Source organism: Hemiscyllium ocellatum, chromosome 22 (assembly GCF_020745735.1).
Source record: "Hemiscyllium ocellatum isolate sHemOce1 chromosome 22, sHemOce1.pat.X.cur, whole genome shotgun sequence".
In the NCBI taxonomy this organism is placed as follows: Eukaryota; Metazoa; Chordata; class Chondrichthyes; order Orectolobiformes; family Hemiscylliidae; genus Hemiscyllium; species Hemiscyllium ocellatum.
The window spans coordinates 16,396,533-16,417,808 of NC_083422.1; the positions used below are offsets into that span (position 1 = coordinate 16,396,533).

General features: G+C 39.1%; 1 protein-coding gene across 3 annotated transcripts in view; it reads right to left on the reverse strand.

Moving 5' to 3' along the window:
• The window catches only part of LOC132826222 (pantothenate kinase 1), a 102,156-nt gene that overhangs the window by 12,047 nt on the left and 68,833 nt on the right, over window positions 1-21,276 (reverse strand). For all 3 annotated transcript variants that reach the window (XM_060841899.1, XM_060841898.1, XM_060841900.1), the window contains 2 exons: window positions 13,608-13,784; window positions 7,083-7,206 (listed from right to left, as the gene is read on the reverse strand). In XM_060841899.1, the coding sequence (XP_060697882.1) occupies window positions 7,083-7,206; window positions 13,608-13,784 (301 nt within the window). The remainder of the gene's footprint in view (window positions 1-7,082; window positions 7,207-13,607; window positions 13,785-21,276) is intronic.

Consider the following 21,276-nt stretch of genomic DNA (forward strand, 5'->3'; position numbering starts at 1 on the left):
TTCCCAGAGGGGATAACGTGTTAGTACTGTTACCTGTGATAGGAGACCCTTTCAAAGCCAGGTTTAGGTCCCTATCAAATGGAGAAAAGTTGATTCAGGTGAACTATTTAGTAAAGATGCCAGATTAAAAAAAAAGTATCGAGTATTCATGTGAACCTGTTGAAATCACATTATGTTATGGAGAAACAGGTGTTAGTTACTGCCCCGCAGAGTGAGGAATCAATTTCCAGATGATATGGATTTTGAGATGCCTCAAAATAGATTAAAAAATGAAAAAGTCCTTGAGGAGTAGGATTGGTTAGTAAGCTATGTATCTCAGGAACACAGAACAGAGTTGGAAGATTTGTTACTACTGTACAAGGACATATGTAAGAATCAGATGGGAAGGATTAATGCTATTGCACATGAAGACGACGTAGGGGATACTGCTCCGATAAAACACATCTATCAGCTTAATCCTTTCAAAGCCAGACCGGTCCAGATGGTGGTGAAGGTCATGCTCGACGAGGACATCATTGAATCAAGCCAGTTCGCCAATGTCCTTAGTTCACAAACTGGACGGGACTCAAAGATTCTGCGTGCCTTATCGGAAGATCAACACAGTTACAAAATTGGACTCATATCCAATTCCTAGATTGGAGGACTGTATCGAGAAAGTCTGACAAGCCAGTTACATCACTAAGTTGGACTTAATGTGTGGTTACTGGCAGGCACCCTTTATCAGAGATGGTGAAACAAATTTCTGCGTTTGTAACCACAAATGGGCTATATCAGTTTAAAGTGATGCCCTTTGGAATGAAGAACACATGTGCCACATTCCAAAGACTCATGAACAGAATTGTGGCTGGGTTAACAAACCGTGCAGTTTTTTTGGACAATGTAGCGATTTTAAGTAAGTCCTGGAAAGACCACATGGTACAGCTGACAGACCTCTTTGAATAATTCTGAGAAGCAAAACTAGTGATAAACCTAGATAAAACTGAATTCGCGAAAGCAGAGGAGACGTTCTTGGGACATAATATCGGTCATGGAAGGCTGACCCCACGGAATGCAAAGACGAAGGCGATAGAGGAATTCCCATGACCAACCTCAAAGAAAGAGGTGCTTCAATTCTTAGGATTCAGTGGATTCAATAAGAAGTTTGTTCTAAACTTCAGCAGTGTAGTGGCACCGTTAACTGATTTGCTGAAGAACACAAAGTTGCTGCGGACAGAACCATGTCAGGAAGCATTCGACCATTTGAAATTGATATTAACCACCAAACCAGTTTTAGCGACACCAAACCTTTCAAAGTCTCCATAGATGCTAGTGACATTGGAGTTGGAGCTGTACTCCTACAGGAAGATGAGGATGGGATTGAACTGCCAGATGGTTACTTTTCCAAGATGATCAACATCCACCAGAGGAAACACTCCACAATCGAAAAGAAACTATTGAATTTGGTACCGACCTTACAACATTTTAATGTATATTTCATGAACAAGGTGTCAGAGACAGTTGTGTACACTGACCACAATCCATTTACATTCTTAAAACATTTTAAAGGTAAGAATGAGAGACTACTTTGTTGGAGTGTTATGTTAAGGACTTTTAATTTAAAAATCACACATGTTGCAGGACAGAAGAATGCAATCTCAGATGCATTATTGTGGATTTAACTGATAGTGTTTAGGTGAGATTTGTCTTTATTTAATGTTACACAGGTATTTGGGAAGAAGTTACAGCAAACTTATGTTAAAGTTATCTGTATACTAGGGTAATGTGTTTAAAAAATAGATGATGGTTCATTTTTCTTAAGGGGGAGGAGATGTTATGAAGATGTGGGTGAACTACACCTTTTAAGAGAGTTAAAAGCTAGCAGTGACAGCATCAAGTGTTCTCAAGAAGACGCAAGTAGCAGGTGTTCCAGCTACTGGAGTAGCTGGTTGCCTGGAAATGACAAAGAACAGATTTGAATTAGGCCAATCAGTTCAAACTTTACCCCGAAAAGTACCAAATTCCAATCAAGTTTGAATTGAGTATATTGACAATCTTAAAAGCTAATGATAACAATCCGATGCCCTGGGGTATGAGACCCGCGAAAAACTGAACAGTTGAGAGGCGAATTGCCAAGCCCCAGCATGTAAACAGACTGCCTGAAAAATAGTTCTCTTAAAAGTACCTTTACCGATCAGTAACCTCTGATACAGAATCCCTAAGACGACGACACGACACAAGATGATAAAAAAACCGAAAGCTGCCTGGTTGTGAGATAAGAAGTTTTGTTTTGTAAATCTTAATGGGGAGTTTATCGAATTAGTATTATAGAAGGGAAGAACAGATAGGTTAGAGTACGGAATTGTAAATAGTTGTTAGTTAATTATTCGCTGTTATACATTTAAGAAATAAAGTTATTAATTTTTACTTTAAATAGTTCTTGACCACTCAAATTTTTATAGATTATTGCACAGGTTAAATCTTTTCTGTGTTGCTGGTTTTAAATTAAGCAGGAGGGTTGACCCCATGTAACACCTTCCACCCAGTTAAATTTAGATAAAATTGGGGCCACACTGTCAGCTACATTGGAGAAACAGTGTTATCACTGTGGAAACACATATAGGAGTGGCAAAAAAAGACTTGCAAGGTAATGAATATTGGAGAACTTCAGAGACATGTCTTGTGCCACATCAGGCAGTGGGAAGATGCGTTTGCTTTGCTCTGTGCAATGTACAATTTCTGTCAAGCATAGTCCTGCAAAAGAATCCCAGAGTACTATGACAAGAATAAGCTGTTATAGGAAGGGCATTATTTAATTGGAGACGATTCAGAAAAGATTCACCAGAATGATGCCGGGAATGGAGGGTTCGAGTTAAAAAAAAAATAGGCTGGCACTTTTTCATGACAGCATAGGAGGTTGTAGGGTGAACTTACGAAGGTTTATGAAATCATGAGAGGCATCGATGAGGTGACTAACAATGGTTTTTTTTCTAATGTGGGGTAGTTCAAAACTAGAGCATATTTTTAAGGTGAGAGAAGAAAAATTTAAAAAGGGCACAAGGGGCAATTTTTTTTTACATTCCGAGTGTGGTTAGCGTGTGGAATGAAGTGTCAGAGGAATTATTGGATGCAGGTACAGTTACAAATGTTTAAAATAAGTTTTGATAAATACGTGAATTGAAAGGTTTTGGGGGTGGGGGGGGGGGGGTGGGAAGAAGAGATTGGGTCAAACACAGGCAGGTAGGACAAGCTTTGTTTGGGAACATGGTCAGCATGGACTAGTTAGACTGAAGGGTCCGTTTCCATGCTGTATGCCTGTATGGTTATAAGCTGCTTTGGATGGATCTGTGAGAGACACATCATACCTTTGTCAAAATACTTGCATGGTGAATAGACAAGTATTACTGGATGCTGTCAGATGGACTTGAAAAATTTGATTAAGCTCCAGAAATAAAAGATTTCACTAAATCAAAGCAAGGAAACTTTACTGTAATGTTGTGATGTAGGCTAAGACGAGAAGACATTGGAGCAGAAATCAGGGCATTTAGCTCATCAAATCTGCTTCACTATTCAATCATGGCTGATAAAGTTTCTCGACACTTTCTCTCCATAACCCTGGATCCCCTTGACAATCAAGAACTTATCTATCTCAGTCTTAAATATACTCAATGACCTGGCCTCAACAGCCATCTGCAGCAATCCATTCCATAGATTTACCACTCTCTGGCTGAAGACGTTTTTCCTTATTTCCATTCTAAAAAAGTCTTCTCTTTACTCTAAGGCTGTGGACTCGGCTCCTTATCTCTCCTACCAATGGAGACATCTTCCCAACATCCGCTCTGCCAGTCCATTCAGTATTGTGTAAGTTTCAAATAGACCCCTCATCCTTCTAAACTCCAAGTACAGACCCAGAGTCCTCAAATGATCCTCATACGTTAAGCTTTCCATTCACGGGACCATTCTCATGAACCTCCTCTGAACACGCCCCAGGACCAGTGCATCTTTCCTGAGTTATGGGGCCCAAAACTGTGCACAGTACTCCAAATGTGGTCTGACCAAAGCCACGTGGAGCCTCAGAAGAATATTATATTCAAGTCCTCTCAAAATAAATCCCATGATTGTATTTGCCTTCTTAACAACTGACTCAACCTTCAAGTTTATGTTGAGAGAATCCTGGACTAGAACTCCCAAGTCTCTTTACACTTCAGACTTCCAAACTTTCTCCCTGTTTAGAAAACAGTCCATGCCTCTATTCTTCCTACCAAAGTGCATGGCCTCTCACTTTCCTATGCTGTGCTCCATCAGCCACTTCTTTGCCTACTCTCCTAATGAGTCCAAATCTTCTGCAGCCTCTTCGCCTCCTCAATGCTACTGGTCCCTCTACCTATCTTTGTATCATCTTCAAACTTAGCCAGAATGCCCTCAGTTCCCTCATCTTGACCATTAACGTATAAAGTGAAAAGTTCAGGTAGAAAATACCTATTAGCTCTCCTTGGTCTAACCTGTTCATTACTTCCTCAAAAAATTTCTAGTAGGTTTGTCAGGTATGACCACCCCTTGATGAAACCATGCTGAGTTTGCCCTATTTTACCATACACTTCCAAGTATTTAGAAATCTCATCCTTCACAACAGATTCCAGAATCTTACCCATGACTGAGGTGAGGCTAATCAGTCTGTATTTTTCAGTCGTTGCTTTACTCCATTTTTAAACAGGGGTGTCATGTTCGCAATTTTCCAGTCCTCTAGGACCCTCCCTTATTCTAGTAATTCTGAAAGGTCACCACTCATGCCTCCACTATCTTTTCAGCTATCTCCCTTAGAACTCTGGAGTGTAGTCCATCTGGTCCAGGTGATTTATCCACCATAAGGCCATTTAGTTAAATGGCTGGGAGATGGGAAACAAAGATAACAAGATAAAATAATTTACTGATTAGCTGCATCTCACAAGAAGTTGTTACTTGGCTCAATTTTTTTAACCACACACAAACTGGTTGAGGGAATAGAACATTACATGCCAATGTTTGCTGATGGCATTAAGATATTAGTACAGTAAATTGTGCACATTTGAGCAAAAATGTTAGGATGGGCAGAGACAATAAATGAGTGTTAAAAACTGTGGGGAATGGGTTAAGTGTGCAGTCATTCACTGACTCCAAAAACAACAAAGAAAAGTAATCGTCTTATGGTGCCAGATTTGCAGTTGTGGATGAACAGAAGACGTTGCTTTTCTCTTTACCTTCATACATAGGATGCAATCACTGTTGGTACAATCTTAAAACTATAGTTAGGCCACAGTGTTAACCGCTTATTCTCACCCTAGAAGTGTTGCAGATTCCAAGACAACAGATTTTTCTATTCAGATTGAAAGATGTTCGTCAAGTAAAGGCAGAAGAAGATATAAAGGAAAGGCATGCAAATGGAGCAGAGGTAGAGGTCAGCCATGATCTAATTGAATGTTTGAATGGGCTTGAGAGGTTGAATGGCCTGTTCCTGACAGAGGAACAAGATGGGTGGATGGGTTGGAGGGGCTGGGGTGGGGTGGTGGTGATTAAAGCAGAAACCAAACCATGAATGATAACGCAAGGTCCAACAATGTGTCAAAGACCCACAGAATCCAGGTGCATTTATTGGCAGATTAGACTAAAAAAAATGCTTCTTTGGTTCTGCAGAAGTGCCATTTGCAGGAATCCCTGTTCTCTTGCAGAAATTAAACCTTTAATGTTGGAGCAGCATGCAATGATTATTATAGCCCAGCTGACCTGGCCCAACCCACACCTTCTCTTCCAGCTAAGGCTTACTGTTGGTGTTAGTTTCCTCAAAAGGAGAACTGCAGGAAGCAACAGCAAGCTGTAGTGTACATTACAATTAAAAAAGGTTAAACTGACTCTGCACGAAGAACATTGCGTGATAGAAATGTCTACTGTTTGTTTTCAGCTGACGTGGATCAGACTAAACCATTTGAATTCCATAGGAGAATGGTAAGTAAGGAAGTGGTGTCCAGTTACTGCTTCTGAAATTGTAAGGAGTTCACTAATTATAGCTATTTATGAGCCAACATGTCGACTCTTCAGCTGTCATCATTCTTTAAAGGAGTGATATTCATACCTGACCAATCTATCCCACAAGTTACATTCCATTTTTACTGGAGTACAAGTGTATGTACCCTGTAACATGATATTGTCACCTACTGGCATACCAGCAACCTACATAAACATATGACTATAGTTTCAGAATTGGTTTTCAATCAAGCTCACTGGCATTGACCCATTACAAGTGATTCACCATCAGTAATTCATTTGCATTCTGTGTTGAGAAAATGCTTAACTATTTGGTAACTCCATGAGACCAATTAACATCCTACAATGCAGAAAGTATATTAATGGATATTATTTGCTCTTACTGTCTATCAACTATAAAACTAAGAAGTTGATTTAGCCCTGGCTTCCACACCTCCAATTTAGACTGATGATCTAGCATGGGCTGCTTAGATGTGAAGTAAAATTATTTGATACTTTGTACCTATCTCTCTCTAGCTCCTATCAAAACTGTTGGCGTACATTACATGGTTTAACTCATATACGTTTGTTCTCAGTGGGATGTCCCTTATAAGTTGAAGCAAGGATTGGGACTGAAATCAGGAAAATCATTTCCCAAACTGGAAGCACTGACATGGAATCATGAATTCATAGACTCATTCAGATTTCCTGACAGGTCTAAAGATGCATTTAAACAAACATGAGAACCTGTGTGTCAAGTGACTAAAATGAATGTTTCAGTATGTTTCTGAATTTCAGCAAGATGCAAAAAGTCACATCGCAGTCTATTTTAATCAGTCAATTTTGCTGTGCTGAAAACAGTTTGAAATTTACAACTATTTGAATTCAACAATGTGAAACGCAGTAAGCACTGGACTTTAGCACTACCAAAATATTAAATTAGCAGACAATTTGAACAAATGAACAATTACAAATAGACCTTTCTAGATTGCCGTCATTCAGACTCCATTCTTCTTTTCATTGCTCTGATACACTTACAACTCAATTTACTGCAATTGACACAAATATTGTAACTAAGCAAGAGGCATTGTCCATTAACAAATGCTTACCTCATTCAATGCACACATTCGAGCTATGGATCCAATGTTGTTTGTAATAGTAACCAGTGTCGCTCTGGCCAAGTCTTCCTTACTAATGGAATCTCGCTTCTCCTTACTCATCATGTGACCAAAGCTGCATAAATTTAAAAAAAACTATGGCTAAAGACATCAGAATAAATTTTCAGATTACTTATGATGGCTCAGCATCTAAAATATTTCTCAAACTTGATTAACAAATGCTTACAAAGGTTATTTCTAAGTTTTCAAGAACCATTTTGCCTGCCTGTGTTTCATGTTTTCCAATGTGTTCACCCACAGACAAAGCAAACTACTATAAGTGCCAGAACATAATTGAACAATAGTTCACAGATCACGCAAAAGCACTGAGTTTAATTTAGATGGTTATTTAGCCAACTTCCAAGCAATTACATTCGATCTGGTCAAATCATGATTATTTACACAAACTGGAGTTTGATTGATCATCAAACTAGCTTTAATTAAAAAAAATTGTCTTAAACTTGCACATTTCATTTCAACCACGTGTGTCACTCCTTCTCCATTCTTGCCTTTGTAACATTGCAGACACCCAGCAGATTAGAATTGAAAAGTTAAAGGCCAATGAAAAAGCACCAACTTCTCAAATCTCTCTTCATCACTTAAGAAACCCCACTGCACTATCCCACTGCTTCAAAATTATTCCGATAATGGAGGTGCTTAAAACTACAAACAGCACCATCAATGCAATTAATCTGCAATCTTCAGACCTTTTTTTATTCTATGTCTTTCTAGACAAAAGACTGAATATCTTTAAATGGATTTATTTACTTTGTTATCTCAAATGACCTGTGTAATTCCATGCCACAGACTAAGCCTTTATTCACTTTCTTACTATTTAAGTGATATTTCATTGCCTTATCTTTTATTTCCACATATTTTTATATGTATCACCTATTTAGCCTTCCTCCTAGACAAAAGTGCTTTTCCTGGTGCGTTGCATAATACTTACTGCAATTCTTCACACAAGCCCCACTCCTCTTTCAAAAGGTGCTATCAACAGATCTCAAAATAGTAATCAATTTCAACGTTTAGATCATTCACATTTTCACAGTCAGTAATAGTAATGCCAACAATGAATTCTGTGGAACACAGCTCTTAGCTGAGCCCTTTGCTTTCTGCTTGTTAACTACTTTTCCATTCTCCAATTACAGCTACATCATCCATTATTCATTATCTTTCCTCTCACGTGTTACTGTGTTAATGCTTAAAATTCCATAATCATATCTACTGCACTTCCTTCATATCTATGGACTCAATTATTTCTTCAAAGAATTCTATCAGGTTGGTTAAGGAATGGCCAACTCCAACTAATTACTGCTGTCCAACAGCTTAATCATATTAATAGTCTAACTGCTTATGTTTCATTTTCTGGAAAGGATCATTATATGTACCACAGCTATCATTTCAACATAATTTTGTAATATTGCAGTCAAATCCCCCATTAGAATTTTATTAGCTTATCTCAGCATCCTCAGAAAGAAGCCATAAGATCCCAGTCATTTCAGTTGAAGTAACGCCCTTAGTATCATCGATCTTTGAATAGGTTACATGAATCTGCAATGCACAACTTTTGTAATCCATTTCCTTTGAAAGTCTTTATTTAATATCTTACACATTCCTTCATTCTATATGACAAACTTGCTACATTTATTAGTTGCATTAGCCGTTGCATTTATTATTAATGTTCATGTGGCAAGTATTTAATTCAGCTCAGCTCTTCCATATAAAAAACTTCTCAAACTGTTCCAGAGTGTAGTAGCATAGTAGTCACATTTCTAGACAAATAATTCAGATTTTGCTCATGGATTGTGTCAGTGGACTAATAATCCCATGTGTTGCAGTGAGGCAAGTAGAATTTATATGGAATACTTTCCTTTAGAGCTAAATTTTCAATTATAGAAGGAAGAAGTTCATACTGGAAGCATAGATAACTTTGAATTAGGCCACAATTAGGTTGCTATACACAATTCTAGTTACCGCATTAATGGAAGAATGTGATTATACTGTAGGAGGGCTGGTGTATCAGTGGTGATTTATGAGGGTTTTGCCAGAAATTGAGAATCTCAACAGTGCAGTTTGGACAAATGAACTAAGTCAATAAAATTCTAATGGAAGATTTGACTGCAATATTACAATATTGCTTTTCTTGCAACACAGGAAGTTGAGGGAAGATTTGAAGGAGACATATAAAATTGAGCAGGTTGAGATAACGTGGATGGGAGAACCTAATAAAATTTCTGGAGGTCAACAACCAGGGGATTTATAGCAATCAATAGAAAGATAGGAAAGAAGCCAAAGAAAAACCTTCGGAAGGGAACGAGGTCTGAATGGGTGGCAGACACAGAAACTCTCATGTTTTAAAAAATACTCGGAGTGCTCTAATTAAGAGGGCAAGAGAGAGAGAGACAGACAGAAGGTGGAATTGGGCTAAAAATGTTTTCAGTTGACAGAAACACAGCACAGGATGAATTTCCTCCTTTGGTGCTGCACATCTTTCTACCCTCATCTCAGAACTTTTCCTTTTCCGTTCTATTCCAAATAGTTTAAACTAGTCTTGCAGCAAGGTGGGAGCATTGGAAAGACAAAAGAGAAGGTTAAGGACAGTACAGGAGTTAATGAAAGCAAATTAAACAGTAAAAGCAGCGTTGGTAATCCTAGTACTAGACAGAATAGGCAACAGCATGGCGGGAAGCAAGGGGAGTCTGAGTGAACTGCATTTATTTTCATGTAAGAGACCTGACTGGTAAGGCAAGTGAACTCGGGACATAAATGGGTACATGGGGCAGGATCATTATAGCTATTACAGAAACATGGCTGAGGGTGGGACAGGACTGGCAGCTCAAGGTTCCGAGTACAGATTAGATTAGATTAGATTCCCTACACTGTGGAAACAGGCCCTTTGGCCCAACCAGTCCACACCAACCCTCTGAAGAGCAACCCACCCAGACCCATTTCCCTCTGACTAATGCACCTAGCACTGTGGACAATTTAGCATGGCCAATTCATCTGACCTGCACATGTTATAGAAAGGATAGAAGGGAAGGCAAAAGAGGAGGGGGAGTTGCATTTCTGATTAGAGAGCACACCACGGCAGTACAGAGAGAAGATATTCTTGAGGGTTCATCCATTGAGTCTACATGTGTAAAACTGAGAAATTAAAAAGTGAGAGACTGCTTTAATAACAATGCACTGTAGGCCCAAATAGTCAGAAGATTGAGGAGCAAACATGTAAGAAGATCGCAGATAGCTACAAGAGTAAAAGGTTGCAATAGTAGGGGATTTTAACTTTCCTAATATCAACTGGGACTGCCATAGTTTTAATGGCTTGGATGGAAAGAAATTTGTTAAGTGTGTTCAGGAAGTATTCCTCATGAAGTATATAGATAGTCCTATTGGGGAAGGAGGAAAACCTGACCACTTCTTGGGAAATAAAGCTGGGCAAGTGACAGAATTGTTAGTGTGGGAGCACTTTGGGATCAGAGGCCATAATTCCATTAGTATTGAAATATCTATGGAAAATGACAGGTCTGGTCCCCAATTTAAAGTTCTAAATTGGGGCAAGGTCAATTTTGATGGTTTTAGGAACTTTCAAAAGTTGAATGGGATAGGTTGTTTGCAGGCAAAGGGATGTCTGGTAAGTAGGCGGCTTTCAAAAGTGAGTTAATTATGCATTCAGGGCCAACATGTTCCTGTTAAGAGTTTAGGGCAAGGCTGTCACGAGTTTGGAACTCTGGATGACTACAATTATTGAGGCCCTGGTAAAGAAAAAAAAGAGGCATATGACATAGATTAATAGCTGGGACCAAGAAATTCCTTGAAGAGTATAAAGAGTGTCAGAGTACATTAAAGACAAGAAATCAGGTGGGCTAAAATGAGACAGGAAATGGTTTTGGCAGATATCGTATAGGAAAATCCAAAGAGATCCTAAAATTACAAAGGCAAAAGAGTAACTAGGGAGAGAATAGGGCTTTTTAAAGATCAAGCAAGTCATCCATATGCAGAGTCAACAGATATGGGTGAGATCCACAGTGAATATTTCTCATCAGCATTTACTGTCAAGATTGTGCTGGAAATCTTAAAACACATTAAGGTAGATAAATCCTCAGGACCCGATCAAGTTTATCCCAGGACTTTGCGGGAGGCTAGGGAGGAAATTGCAGAATCCCTAGGGGCCCAATATTTATATCTTCAATAGCCACAGGTGGAATGTCCAAAGATTGAAGGGTGGTTAATTTGTGCTATTATTCAAGAAAGGCTGCAGGAGAATGCTTGGGAACTACAGACTGGTGAGCCGAACATTCATGGTGGGTAAATTATTTGATGGGATACTGAGAGACAGGATCTACCGGCATTTGAAGAGGCAAGGATTCATTTGGGATGTCAGCATAGCACTGCGCATGGAAAATTACGTCTCATGAATTTGAGATTTTTGAAGGGGTTACCAAGAAAGTAGATAAGGACAATGCAATAGATGTTGTCTTCTTGGACTTTAGCAAGGCTTTTGACAAGGTACCACATGTAGGTTGTTGAGTAAGGTTAAGGCTCACTGGATCCAGATAGAGCTAGACAATTCGATACAAAATGGACTTGATATTAGAAGACAAAGGGTGATGGTACGAGGGTTGTTTTTCAGATTGGAGGCCTGTGACCAGTGCAATGTCACAGTGGTGGGTTAACTTCATTTGTCATTTATATAAATGATTTGGATGAGAATTTAGAAGGTATAGTTATTAAGTTTGTGGATGACACTAAGATTGGACAGTGAACAGTGAGGAGGTTATCTGGGAATACAGCAAGAGTTTAGTCAACTGAGCCAGCGGGCTGAAAAATGGCAGTTGGAGTTTAATTTAGATAAATGCAAGGTGTTGCATTTTGGTGAGTCAAACCAGGGAAATGTGCAATAACACCTCTAAACAGGTTGATTAGAAAATACCCAAAATATTACTGGTTCGCACCCTTATCTAACTGTACCAATTTTATATTAGCTGTCTAACAATATAATTTGGCATCAGGAATACAGGTGTATTGCAGAATATAATGGCAATTGTCTTGCTTCCTCATTTTAAGTGTGTGAAAGTGGCCACCACAGAAATATCCAGTGCTTGTTAAGAGCAATTAACAATTTCAGAAGCTTCAACAATAGTGCAGAGGATAGAATTTCATTCTAGCTACAACCAAAACCTGATTTTCATGGCTTTACTTTAGGAGTATAATAATATTATTGACAGACTACTGTATTGGTATACCCAGACAGAATTGATAAAGCAGAGAATGCCAGTTCAAATCTTCCTACGACAGTTTACTGAATCAGTGAGTGCTGCTAGGAAGCTGTTGGATTGTTGATAGAAGATTCTCTCTGGGATACTCAATAGATGCCAGAAACATCTATTTATCCAGAATGATTAAAACCAAACTTTGAGATAGCTCACACAAGGAAAAAAGCATTGTTTAAGCTTCGATAGGTTTTTTGCCTCTGCAATTTTGTACATGCCAGGATTCTGGGAGCACTGAAAGCAGCAACAATTACATTTGCACCAGCCTGCCTCCTTGTTAATAGTAACAGGTTTTGGATATGCCCTAAGAGCAAACAAAAAGCATGCGTGACTTCCCATTAATAATGTGCAAATCCTCCAGCAACTTGAAGCAAGGTAGTGATATACTGTCAATTGCAAATCAGTACAAATTAGCAGATGATTTGTACGCAGACACTTGTTTTGCCAATACAGCAGTTCACCCTCAACCTCCCTATGAGGTTCTTCACATTGCTATATTGAACATTAACTCAATTAAACTTTCCACAGAAATACTGAGTTAGGACTTGGCATAGATCATTTGGAATCAATGACTAGATTTATGTACCTGGAGTGTAACACAATCTTGACAGGCTAATAACTTTACAAATGAAACTCAACCATGGGATCACTTGTGTGTCAGTAAATTGTTTATAAATTTCAAGATTTTCTTTTCTACTTTTCTCCTATGCTCTCAATTGTAACTACTTCATCCAATTTCTCAGCTGTTGCTTCTCATCAGCTCGTAGTTACAAAGCAATATATTTGAGCTAAATGACAAAGGATAACTGAGGAGTCTAAATGTGTCTGACTCCAGCAAATTTTAAGCCAGCATTCAGTGCGTAATTCAAGGTTCAACAATACCATGGACAGAAATCTTTCAAGACCCAGTGAAACTCCCTGCATTTTTAGAGGAAGAACAGTCAGGTAGGACTTACTGGCTGCAATGTTTGTTCGATGCTGCAAGACCTCCCAATAGTTTGTGGGGAGGAGGAGAATGATCTCTAATTGTTTGCATAAGCAAATCTAATAAATGTTCATTTAATATTTTAATAAATACAACTGAATACACTCAGGATTTGAGTATAATTGAGAGCATATTATCCCAGCCCAGGTATAGAGAATAGGATTCCATCAGTACTATCCTATTCCATTACTGCAAACAGGTTGTTCACTTCAGACTTACCTAGAAGCTACTGCACACCCAAGTAAGCCAAACCGTTCATAGTCTCCTCCATAAATATCCTTAACGAGTTTATCTACATTAGTGCTGTCTCCTTTTGCTGCCATTTCTAAAGCTTCTTCAAAGGTTTCACATCCAGTAAGCAGGCAACACAGGCCAAGGAAAGTTCCTCCACCAAGACTGAAGAGAAGGAGGGAAAAAAAGATTAAATATGAAGCAACTGTACATTAAAAAAAAACTCAGCACAGGTTATCTTAACAAACAAAAACAAATATATAGCACCTTTAACATGATAAAATATCTATACAGTTGCACCAGTCACAAACAACCACCTAACTATAATCTCATTTTCCAACACCTGACCCCTAACCTTGTATGCCTTGGCATTGGAAGTGGACATCTAATTACTTGTTTAAAGTGGAGGGTTTCTGCCTCTGTCACGCTGAAAAAGGGTTACACCCAAAATGTTGACTTCTTCACCTCCTTGTGCTGCCTTGCTTGCTGTGTTCTTCCAGTCTCCTGCTCATCTACCATCCTTACGGGCAGTGAGTTCCAGATAACCATGACCATCCAAGTGAAAAATATTTCTCTCCTCTAAATCTCCTGCGACTTACCTTAAAATGATGCCCCCTAGTTGTTGGTTCTTCCTACAAATGGAATCAACACCAGTTAATTCAATCTCTCCTCATAACTAAGAACTTGCCAGCATAGGCAACATCTTGGTAAATCTCCTCTGCACCAGTGCAATCGCATCCCTCCTATAATGCAGATTCCAGATTTGTACACAATAGTTAAGCTACAACCTGAGTAAACATTTCCAGGACAATCTCCTTCCTCTTAAACTCCATGCCTTGGCTAATCCGACAAAAATCTCGTATGCCTTCTTAGCCATTTTACTTTCTTGTGCTGCTACTTTATGGAACCAATAACATGCACAGCAAGGTGCCTCTGTTCTTCTGTGCAGTCCAGAATCCTATCATTTACCATGGATTACTTAGCTTGTTTGACCTGCCCAAGTGAATCAGCTCACTTCAGCCAGATTGAATTCTACTTACCACTGGTCAGCCCAGTCTATATCCTCATGTAGTCTCAGGCAATCCTCCTCACTACCTACTACCATAGCAATATTCATATCATCCACTGATTAACCCTCCTACATTCAAGTCTAAATCACTGATATACACCACAACAGCAAAGGCCCCAACACTGATCCCCATGAAAACCCACCGAACACAAGATTCCAGTCACAAAAAACTCAACTGTCACCCTCTGCTTCCTGTCACGTAGCCAATCCTTGATCCAATTTGCCAAAATTTCTCGGATCCCACGGCTCTTCCCTTTGCAATTACTCTCCCAAACGGGACCATGGTAAAAGGATTGCTGAAGTCCAAGTAGACTATGTCGAATGCATCACCCTTGTATTCAAATCAAGGTGGTGAAACTTGACCTCCCCTTAACAAAACCATACTGAGGCTCTTGATTAATCTCTGCTTCTCCAAGTGCAGATTAAATCTGTACCTCAGAATTGCTTCCAAATGATTCCCCACCACTGAGGTTAAACTGATTGGCTTGTAGTTTCCTGGTTTTCCCCTTCCTTCCTTATTGATTAATAACACCACACTGGCTGTCCTCCAGTCCTTCTGTGGCCAGAGAGGAATTGAAAATTATTGTCAGAGCCATTGCTACTTCCTCCCTTGCTTCACTGAGGGGCATGGATAGGATAAATAGGCAAAGTCTTTTCCCTGGGGCCAGAGAGTCCAGAACTAGAGGGCGTAGGTTAAGGGTGAGTGGGGAAAGATATAAAAGAGACCTAAGGGGCAACTTTTTCATGCAGAGGGTAGTGTGTGTATGGAATGAGCTGCCAAAGGAAGTGGTGGAGGCTGGTACAATTGCAACATTTAAGAGGCATTTGGATGGGTATATGAAGAGGAAGGGTTTGGAGGGTTATGAAGAGGAAGGGTTTGGAGGGATATGAAGAGGAAGGGTTTGGAGGGATATAGGCCGGGTGTTGGCAGGTGGGACTAGATTGGGTTGGGATATCTGGTCGGCATGGACCAAAGGGTCTGTTTCCATGCTGAACATCTCTATGACTCTACAGTCTAGGATACATTGTCCTTGGCCTTGGAGATTTAATCCACTCTTAACTCTTTGAGTCCACTCAGAACCTTATCGCTGTGTTAATTTCTAAATATATCACAGTCCTTCTTCTAATTTCCAAGCCACATTACCTCTCTCACAAGTGACGACTGACAGAAAAAAATTCATTCAGTACCCAGCTTATGTACTCTGGCTTCACACGCAATGTACCACTGTGATTCTTACATACTCTTTCCTTAGTTATACTTTTACCTTTAATGTTCTTGGAAAATAACATAGAATTTTCCTTTATTTTACCTGCCACTATTTTCTCATGTCCCCTTTTTTTAAAAAAACCTTTCCCCATGCACATTCTCTACTCTTCTACAACTTCTGCTGTTTTGAGCCCTTGGAATCTACCACAAGATTCCCTTTTCTTTTTATCCAATCCTGTACATCCCTCGAAAGCCAGAATTCGCAGGATCTTCTGGGCCCACCCATGATCAGAAGACGGTTACCCTGTACTTTCCATATTTCCTTCTTGAATGCGTCCTACTGCTCTGAAACAGATTTACCTAAAAATATTTATTCCCAATCTACTCTGGCCAAATATTAAAAGTCAGCCTTCCCCCAGCTGAGAAGTTTGATTTCAGGTCCATTATATTCCTGATTGTTATGATCACTGTATGCAATATGATCCCCCACTGATACTTCAACCACTTGCCCAGCTTCATTACCTTAATTTAAGTCCATGGCCAGCCCCTCTCTTGTAAAGCCTTTTACATACGGGTTTAAAAAATTCTCCTAGACACATTTTAAGAAATCTGTTTCCTCTAACCCTTTCACCATTTTGATCAGCCCAGTTAATGTTGGAAAGTTGAAATCTCCCATCTGTACAGCCTTTACACTGCTCTGAAGCTTGCCTATATATATCTGCACTTCTATTTCTTTCAGGAGGTTAGAAGGTCTACAGTATACATTCAGTAACATGCTTATACCGTTTGATTTTCAAGGTCTAACAATATGGGCTCTTTGGGGAGCCTTTCAATGTCACCCCTCCTTATTGCTGTAATAGATTCTCTGAACAATAATGAAGTGTTGGAGAAACTCAGGTGGTCTGGCAGCATCTGTAGAGAGAGAAACTGAGTTAACATTTCAAAATCAGATGTTCTGATAAAGATTCACTGGACTTGAAACGTTAACTGTGTCTCTCTCTACAGACACTGCTAGACCTTTCGAGTTCCTCTAGCACTGCTTTTACTTCAGATTTCCAGCAGTCTGCAGTTTTTTTAAAAATTGTGTCTCTCTGGGCAAAATGGTCTGAAACACACACCATTGGGCCAAACAGTGTGCAGTGACTGTCTGAACAAGGTGTCAGTGTCTTTACCACTCAATGACTTTAGTCTTAAGACTATAATATCCTTTAATAGTCCTTGGTTTAAAGCAGTATCCTTTTCCTACTTTGTTCCACAATCCAAAATTAAAGAACAAAACAAAACAAGATGACCTTTACAGTAGACACCATCAATGTGACATAACTTCCCTTTGTTATCGTGGCTGACCCAACTAAATATTTAACGATGCATGCCTAAAATCGATATATCGTGAATGAGGCTTTGCACATTTTGGACAATGGTAGTGAACCGATTTGTTATTTTATCATAGTTAATTTTCAAGAACGCAAGGAAGAGACTGTTAATTTGAAAACTACTTAATACAAAAGGAGTGAATGGTGCACTCAATGGTCTGAAAAAGATGATCTGTATTTTAATGGAATAAGAGTCCAGTTATGAAAGTGGTCTCCCATTGCTGCATGCACTTGACATAGATGTGCACATGGCCTTTTCAAACCCTTCTGATTGGCAAACAGCTTTGGTAATGTCTATCTTGTCCACTAGATGGCATGACAAGGCACTCCCTCGTAAATATTTATTCTTAGGACAGCAATGTTTCAAGAAAGTCTTCCACCAATTATTTAAAGGCTAGTCAAGTATCAGGAGACCTTCTTTGCCTTGATGAGACTCATGAACCAATTTAAGTAATTAACATGCAGCAACCAACAGGAGGAATGTTGATTCACAATTCAAAATACGTAATTGCACCATGACTGAGGTCAATGGTTCAAGTCAAGTCAAAACTGAGCACCAGACTTCACAAGGCATAATTCTCTGATCTCAGTGGTTCAGGCAATAAATGAACTGGTGGGTATTCTACTGACCACACACATGGATGTAAACAACTGCGACTTCAATAATTTGTCTTTGCTAGTTAACCTCAACTCCTGGAGGTGATATATTTTTGCAAAACGTTGCTTTTGAAGAGCACTGGTACATCAGGAATTGGTTCATAGTATGAAGGCAGTATATTCTGGGTTTGTCATACCAAAGCAAGAGGTAATGATAAATCAATATGGAACATTAATAAGACACCCCTGGTTAGAATGTAACATACAGTATTGAGCTCTACACATTAGGATGGAATAAGGAGGCTTGAGTCAGAGGGTGGTACAAGGCAGATTTATTAAAATGCTGCTTAGTACAAGGAAATACAAGACAGTAAAGACAAATTAGGGTTTTGTTTTGTTGGAGTAAAGGATATAATCATAGCAAATTGTGAAAATGAGTAAAGAATAGCATAGGCTAAATCAAAGCTCTGCTTTCAATAGTTGAGAATTTGGAATGAAGTACCACAAGTGCATTTTTTTGTAAGTTATAGAGAGAAGGAACAAATGACTGTAAATACCAAGCAGACTGCTTTGCCCTGAATGGTGTCATGCTTTTTTGAGTGTTGCTGGAGTTCACTCATCCAAGTGGGGTGTATTCCATCACACTCCTGACTTGTAGAAGATAGACAGACTTTGGTGAGTTAGATGCAAAGTTACTGCAAGATTCCTAGTCAGTGATCTGCTCTTGTAGCCAATAGTAACCTCTGGTCAATGGTAACGCCCAGAATATTGACAGTGGAGTATTCTTTGATGATAAATATCAAAGGGTAATTGGCAACATTCACTCTTGTTGGAGGTAGCCAGCGCCTGGTATTTCTGTGGTTCAAATGTTTCTTGCCACTCATCTGCCCAAATCTGGATGTTGTCCGGGTTTTGCTACATTTCACATCAACTGCTTCAAAATCTGAGGAGTACGACTGGTGTTGAATATTGTTCAGTTGTCAGCAAACATCTCACTTCATGATGGAGGGATGATCATTAATGAAGCAGCTGAAGACAACTGTGCCTAGGAACCTACCCTAAGGAATCAGGGCTTTTGGGGTGCAACAATAGTGTCCCTATCTCTGGCCCTGGGTTGAAATCCCACCTGTTCCAGAGCTGTGTGATAACATATCAGAACAAGTTGATCAGAAAATATCTCATTCATCGCACAAGAAACTAGAAATTCACAGGGCTCTTGTGGCACAGTGATAATATCCCTCCTTCTGAGCAAAGAGATCTGGATTCAATTTCAATCTGCTCCAGAGGTGTGTAATAATATCTCTGAAAAGGTTAATTAGAAAAACACTCTAAGGAACACCTGCAGAGACGCCCTAAAGTGAAGAAGTCTGATCTCCAACCACCAAAACTATTTTTGTGCCAGTTATGACTCTAAACCAGCAGAGTGTGCTTTCCCCAGTGACTCCAATTTCGCTAAAGCTTCTAGGTACGATACTTAACCAGATGTCACGGGGAAAGAAGTTGCAAAAGGTTCCCAATGCAAGTTTAAAGGAAACATTTTTTCCTTTCACATAATGAACATGACAGATGCTGGCTTTACAGGTTTTCGATGAGATACCTGAAATTGAAGTTAAGCCACAATGTTCACAAATTGAGCTTCAGTATACAAATGCAATGACTGCTGCTTAAGCAGGATTGCGGCTTGTCACATGCTTAAATGTTCACTTGAAACAAAGATACTCTGAAATTTTGTGTCAAAGAAATTAATAGTAAAAGCTGAAATATGAAGCCTTTATCTCCCTTTTCTAAAGAACAAAGAGCTGCCCTGAGGAAATCTGCCTTAGCTAATATATTAAAATATCAGGTAGAAGAGAAAGAGGAAACTTTACTTTCTCCTTTGGACGTCTTTCAGAACTGACCACACATTACAACTTGTGCAGCATATAAGTTGTAGGGCACTACTGTGATATGAACTATCAAACAGCTACTTGGTGAACTTGCTTCATTCAAAGCTGGGATACTTAAGGTTCAATTTGAGTGCACAAGGGCAGATCAGTCCAGTCAGGAACCTCAAGGCATTTCCAACATTCACCAGCTGATTTTTAAGACTAAGTGCTTTCTTCAAAATTATAAACTGACCATCTCAAATTTTATTCTAACCATATTTTATATTGTTAGATGTAAAATCATTAACTGGAGCCACTAGAAACATAACTACAGTGCCATTATAAGTTGAAATAACAGCATTTGAAGAAATACTTGCTCTCTAGGTGATTTTTATTGACCAAATGATTCATAAATTTACATGCTTAACATTTTTAATATTTGTTGTTCAGAACAGCAAAATTGATTCTTTTTTGTTAGACTTCTTGAACTATAGATATCAATATGTGAAATGATTAATGCAAAATAATGACATTCTCTTCTCACTTTCTTTAAATCATCTCAAGCCTACTTGCTGAAATTCAAAGTTGCCTTTTGTTTGGAAAACAAAAATACCTGGTAATCTGAATTAAGTAATTTAAATAAAATAATGTAATGTAGAATTTTAATTTTAATTAACAAATAAGATGACAATTCATTTGAGTTTGAACAAAATGCTGAACCTTGTGTTGATCTCATTTGGGAATTGAATGCAAGTGTCCTCTTGCTAATTTGCCATGCCTCATTTATATTGAAGTGAATGATAGTAACTTGCATTTTAGTGAATAACAGTAAAACAGCGAAAAGCTTCATCTGTTGCCACAATTTGCCACCATTTTGAATAGTTTAAGAATAAAGAGAGTAAAAAGATATAACAGAAAGAGAATCTATCTTCACTCCACCACCTCCATCATGAGTCGGCTTACCAGCGACATTTATCCTGCACTCCTCCTCCACCACCTCGCTGTGCCTGTGCAGACCCATCAATTTAGGAAGTGTCCCTCTTTAAGCATCATCACTTTGCCACTAGGCTCACTTTACCGACACTGAGTCCCACAATAAACACCCATTCTCCCTGCAACCAGAAGTCCCTGGCTCTGCTGCTACAACTGCACTGAGCTGCTCCTTTTTTTTTTGAGGTATTTTAGCTGTTGGAGGTGATTTCCTCGAATTCCAGGAGCAGCAATTACTGTTTTATATGCTGTTGCATTGTTTTGGAACTTTGGAAAAAAAATTCAAAACAACAGCAGTTTAAAAAGGAGAAGAGCAGACAAAGGAAGCACTTGGTGAGGAGAGAGAGAGAGAGAGAGAGAGAGAGAGAGGAACCTGCACAGTTACCGCCTTTGCTGTTTGAATTCGTGTATCGCTGGACATCGGAGTGCATCTGGGAAAATTAACAAACAGTGAAATTCACATTAATCTTGGAGGAACTCTTGGGCGAAGTTCACAGCACAGAATCAGATAAGTTAATTGTTGTTTTAAGTCTGTCCAAGAGAAAGGCTGCAGTAG